This window comes from Notothenia coriiceps, unplaced genomic scaffold, assembly GCF_000735185.1.
Source record: "Notothenia coriiceps isolate Sejong01 unplaced genomic scaffold, NC01 NC01_scaffold00026863, whole genome shotgun sequence".
Taxonomy (NCBI): domain Eukaryota; kingdom Metazoa; phylum Chordata; class Actinopteri; order Perciformes; family Nototheniidae; genus Notothenia; species Notothenia coriiceps.
Window position 1 is genome coordinate 1,869 of NW_011359564.1, and position 6,150 is coordinate 8,018.

At 42.9% G+C, this 6,150-nt stretch overlaps 1 protein-coding gene across 1 annotated transcript; it reads right to left on the reverse strand.

The window, feature by feature from the left end:
- Positions 1 to 903: 903 nt before the first annotated feature.
- Positions 904 to 4,747, reverse strand: LOC104957358 (ras-related protein Rab-40C-like; the record flags this gene model as incomplete). The annotated part of the gene is made up of 2 exons (XM_010784978.1): positions 904 to 3,611; positions 4,510 to 4,747. Coding segments are annotated over 2 exons (513 nt in total), but the record flags the coding sequence as incomplete, so codon positions are not given.
- Between the last annotated feature and the right edge of the window lie 1,403 nt (positions 4,748 to 6,150).

The following is a 6,150-nucleotide window of genomic DNA, read 5'->3' on the forward strand; positions in this document are numbered from 1 at the left end:
TTAAAACTGTACAATCAATAATTTAAAAAAAGAAAGAAAATGTTCAGCTTTGTGTTTAAAAGGAACATTCTCACAAAACACACCTAGACACACACACTCACACTCTCTCTTGCTCACACACACTTGCTTCAGATTACTCAGCAGCTTTAGCCATAAACCAGAATAGTGTTTTACATTTTGTTCGCATCATTATCACAACAGTCTGCTCCTTTGTACAAACACTTCCACAATATCTGGTCCGGAACCTTCCACCATCCTTTTTTTTCTTTTTTTTAAAAGTCCAAAATGGAAACTCATTTCAGGAGAAACACAATTAAGCAGAGTCAGCAAACACTGAGGAGGAAGTCCATAAAAAAAAATCAAAAGGGAGGTGTGGAACCAAAACATGGAGAAAAATGTGTGTTATTATCACATAACACACAGAGGCTGGATGTACAATATAACACAAAACAAGTCTGCAAGGATGAAACACAGAGAGGGGAAGCTCTTCTGGAAATCTTGGCAACAAGCTGGAGTTATGGCCGGGCAATATTATGATATATAGAACACCGTTGAAATATGTACATATGTTGAGGGCAGTTTTCAATATTGCTTCAATCGCGTGTTACGCTGGGCCGATATTCATTTATCAACATCATTTTCATTTTGCACTAAACTTAAAATGAGAAAAAAAGTAATAATTATATTACCAGAGAATGTAGTATTAATATCGTTATGACTATATAGTGATTGATCGTTTTGAGCCCCAAGTTCAGTCCTTATTTTTTAAAACCTCCATATATATATAGCGGTCCTGACGTGCAAATCGGTCGTCCGACCTGGGTATAGGGGCGAAAGACTAATCGAACCATTTACATGCATACATATATATATGTGTGTATGTGTATGTGTATGTGTATATATATATATATATATATATATGTGTTTTCTGTCCATGTGTTTTCTGTCCATGGCCTCCGTAGAAAAAACACTGAACACCTGAGGGGAAAGTGTATGCAGCAGCAGCAGCTCACTCTTTGTGTTATCGAGAAAACGAGGTAGAGCTGAGAGGAGGATGAAAGAGACGGACTGATGAAGCCCTCCAGAGATCTACAAAAAGAGCATCTATTATTCAGCAACTATGAATCATGGGACAGCATGCAGAGGCGAGGTGTACATCAGAGGCAGGGAAGAAGAAGAAGAAGAAGAAGAAGAAGAAGAAGAAGAAGAAGAAGAAGAAGAAGAAATGCTGCTTTCATTCCCGTGAGATTAAATATCAGGGACTCGGAAGAACCCGTGTGTCCAACACCGTTAACCCTACAAATCAGAGCCAATGTTTTCTCGCTGTTGAACAATGTTGACAACTCGTATCTGCCGTTTCCCACTGGTCCTGAATGCCACTGAAAATAGTCCCCATCGTATGCCCTTTTCCTCCGGTTTGTCTGAAAATATTTGAAACTATTTATCTTCTGGAACAAATGTTAACCTAATGGAAGCTTTTATTATGAATTCTACTTTACACTGCTTTCTCTTCATAAAGTATTTAACACTATGTTGATCACTAAAGCAGCCGTTTAGCCGTATAGGGAGATACTGCAGCAGACGAGGCTGAAGGGGACTGAGTGACATTCAGAGAAGAGTGGTAAACACAGGCGCTGTTTACTGTACACACTGCAGACATTCCACTCTCCCCGACACCATGCTTAGCAGCTACACCCCCCCTCCCCAGATATCTGCACTTCCTCTCGCTCCACCAATCAATGTATGGAAAACACGGCTGGGAGGGATGGGGGAAATTCTACACAGTGCAGAGAACAGGAGAATTAAAGTGATATTCTCCCCCCATACCCCCGCTATTTGCTGTAATGGGATTTATCAACACATATGAGAAATATAAAATGAACCGCAACATCCTGCGATCAACTACTGTTTTTCTTCCAAGTGGATGCGAGTTAAAAAATATATATTTCACAAAAAAAGTATTGAGTGGTATCTATGGCAACAAGCATCGCTGGATCCCTTGCCGCGGAAAGTGGTTGTGTAAACAATAAAACATGAAAATAAACTCTAATGAGAGAAACGGGGAATTTGGTGTTTTTTCTTCTTCCTTTAAGCCCAGTTTGTTGCAGGTGAACGGACTCATCACGAATGCAGTTTGTGTTTATATTGACATCTCTATGGGAATATTCAGAAATGGACTCCTGCACACCAGCATGTCCGGACCTGAGATCCGGATCAGGCTGCGTCTTTTAAACGATTTTAAAGGTGGTCCTGAAGACACCGGCTGTTAAACCCTCACTCAGGTTGTCGCCAAGATTTCCCTTTAGAGAGAGTTTTAACCTCCGAGGCAAAACGAGGTGAATTCACAAAAAGGATTGCACGACTTCTGCGGCTCATATAAGACAAAGAGAAAGATGTCCTTGTTAACCCTTTCGCAGTGGTTTGAATGTGCTGCTGTGCTATTTGAACATATTTAAATGTGGTCATGTGCAGAACCTTGGCACAAAACTGGCCTTTTCGTAGGCCTGCCAAAAGAGTCCACAAAGATCATCGCACAAGCCGTTTCAGTGAAATGATAACTTCAGAGAGTTGGTGGTTAAATCCTGACACGCTTTCTCTTTGTCACATTGACATTCCTTGCATGAAGCTTCTGAAAAAATGACTGCATCTTGTGTTTCAGGAGCTGCAGCCCACGGCCTGGAAATGTATTTTTAAAATGTTCTTTCTGCCTTGTATCCATGTCACAAATAGCTAAATGCACTGAAGTGCAAAACATTGGTGGTGTGCTGTGATCATATTAGCGCCGTGTTATCTTTAGTGAGGGACTTTGCCATCAGCAGCCACAATCCATTCTTTGTGAATTCGCCCGTGAGTTTTCAAACAGAACCGTTATAGCCAGCTGAGGAGAAACAATGATCAATGAAATGACTGACTGGTTACTAGTGTCTTGATCATTAGCTTATTGGTCATTAAAACAGCAAATAAACTGGGTGTGGACTTCTAAGCAGAAGAAAGAGGGTAATGTGAGACATACAAGTGAAGAATGTTGAGGTGATCTCTATGATGCACACACACAATGAGGCGTGCATCATGTCCAGGAACTAAATACGTTTGTGAGAGAGTTCTGTACAGGTAGTTAAAAACGCCAGCAGTGACTCTCGTGGGGGTCCGGTCTGTGGAGACCCAGATGTTTTTCCATGCTCTCCTCTGATATCCGGAGGGGCTTCTCCTCTGGAAAGGCTCTTTAAGAGAGCAGGAAGCCATCCCTTTATCCATCATTCTTGCTCTTCAGCTCTTCAGGTTTAGGGATGTGCTCTTTTCCTCTAACATCCTGAACAACCGCCTCCTGATCGTTTACTAGGAGATTTTGCAGTTGTTGCGGGTGCAGTTCTGCGGCGGGCTCTGAGGCGGACGGATGGACTTGGAGCGCTTCAGGCTGTTTCCCTTGGAGCCGCCGGCGGGGTTGGCCAGGGAGTAGGAGCGTCCATGCATCATGACGGCGTTCATGCCGTTGGCCATGGAGAAGGACTTGAGGTGCGACTTGATGGCGACGGGCAGAGGCAGCTTGTCGATGAGGTGGACCGGCGTGCACGACACGATGGCTCTGCAGCACAGGTCCTGCAGGCTGAACACTGCGGAGAGGAGGGACACGTTACAATGAGATCATGTCGAGCTACAGCTTTAAAAAACAAAGGATAAATATAACCATCCAGGTTTGAATAAGGCTTTGAGTGTCTGCCGTCTATCTCCCCTTAAAAAAAACCTTGAACTAATCCTCAATTTGAAAAAAGTGATTAATCGAATTATTTATTTCTAGAATCCGAATCATGTTTACTCGCAGGTAGGGGTAAACACTGCTGTATGATGGTGGTTTGATAAACGCATTAAGAGAAATAGAGATGCAAAAAAGTGGATATATTCTTACTAATGTTAGAACTTTATTTAAAATGCATACATTTAAAGAGTCCCTATTATGCTTTTGGGGGCTTACCCTTTCTTGTAGTGTGTTATAAATGTGTGCGTGCATGTAAATGGTCTGCAAAGGCTAAATCCCAAAGTTCCCTCCAGAAGGACACACACACACACACACACACACACACACACACACACACACACACACACACACACACTTTGGATCATGAGATTGTGTAATGTGTGTTTGTAAAGGAATTTCAGTGTGTGTTATTCCAGCAGGTGGGTTTAGGTCTGAATGGAGAGGGGCTGCGGAGGTGTGGCTCAGTGAAAAGCACACAGTCTTTAGACCTTGTTTCTTTGCAGCTTGCAATAGTTTGATTTTCCTATTTAATTGAAAATCTTTATTTGAATTTAGCATGATCAGAATGCGGACCCCATGAGGAATAGTCAAGGCTAATGCTAATGGAGATGTCAACTACAACAACAAAAAAAGGATAAACCAACAATCTTTTATTTTCAAATCAAATATGGACACCTCAGTCGGCTAAAAAGTGACACACAAAGAAAGAAAGAATGAACATCACGGTGACCACACACCCATGCCCTCCCGCTCACCTCTGTTGGGCTTCCAGAACTTCTCCATGCCGTGCCTCATGAGCACGATGCGCGACAGCTCCGTGAACGACTCGATGACGTTGAAGTTGCACAGCGGGCTCACCTCGAAGAAGGTCATGCCGTTCTTCTCGGCGTACGCCCGCGCCTGCTCCGTGGGAACTTGCCGTTTGAAGGCCAGATGCAGCCGGTTACCAACGAGGATCCGAGGCACTCCTGGTGCATGCTGGGAAGTAAAGAATCAAACAGGAGGACAGAAATAAGCCTTGTTCATTTAATGAGCTGTTCTTATTTTGGCTAAAGTATGTATGTGCGTTAGACTCTGTGTCTGGACCCCAGGAAGAATAGCTAATGCTAATGCTAATGACGATCTTTAAATAGAATAAAGGAAGTAAAGCTATGGATTCCAACCCGTTATTAATTCCAACCCGCAATTAAAGTCAACAGGAGATGGAGATGGGCAAGGCATGGGTGGATAAAGGGAAAAGGATACAGCGATGGAGGTGCTTTACTATCAAAGCTGCTTTGTGAAGCCAAAAAGCTCGACTTTCGGGCATTAAACTTGCAAAACAATGTGTGTGTTGTAACTAAATGTCTAATGAATGTAGTGGATTAAATAAAAATTCATACTTAAGTACGAGTAAGTTTGTAAAAGTGCTTAGTAACATTCCACCACTGTGTGAGAGACATTTAATTCACATTAAGTTAGCAGAGGAAGCTTGTTATTAATTCAACAAGCGTGTATCTGGCCCTGTCTCTCAGCCTCAGGTCTCGCTAACTCATCCCATCTGTTCTGAGAAACACGATGGCCTCCTTCACTCCCACGCACTGTCACCCCTCATCAGCCTCTCCTCACGTCCCTCCCTGCTGCTTTTTCATGCTCAGGAGTCCCTGTGACACAGCAGCAGCAGGCTCAGGGGGAACGGCAACATCTGCAGCAGCAGCAGCAGCTAACACTAGAAGTTTCTCCTGAAGCTAGGGTATGTACATCTCCAGCAGAGCAGAGACATAGCACTCATATTAGGGCTGAACGATTAATCGATTTTAAATCGAAATTTGAAATGATGCGATTATGAAATCGCAAAGCCTGCAACTTTTTTTTCGCCTTGTGTGTCAATCATCCACACCAATCAGAAGTGCTGTGCTCCACATGTACCAGTCATTGTTAACCAATCAGAAGTGGCCCATGATAGAAGGTGATAGACAGATTGATCCAATCGTCTGCCAAGTATTTTTGAAAGTGCCTGCCCTTTCCAAATGGCTTCCAATGGAGCTTTCCTAGATGGTTTGGTGAAACAAACCGTCTGAGTCAGGTTAGTAATGCTCCATCACATGTTTTACATCTATTCCAGGGTGAATCTTAAACTGAAGCTTGATTTTAAAGCAACCCAACAGAAGTTTCATGTAAGTTTAGTTCTTTCACTCCTAGCTTGGGCTGCGGGGGTGCTAGAGACGGGAGCATGTTGATGCAACCTTCCTAGCCGGAGATATGGCCGCATTTGACAGTAAACGTCCGTTGGGTTGCTTAAAAACAAATATCACAAATCGAATCGCAATATTTGTCAGAAAAATCGCAATTAGATTTTTCCCCAAAATCGTGCTGCCCTAACTCATATCTAAAAGCAGTAACACTACAGTGTAGGA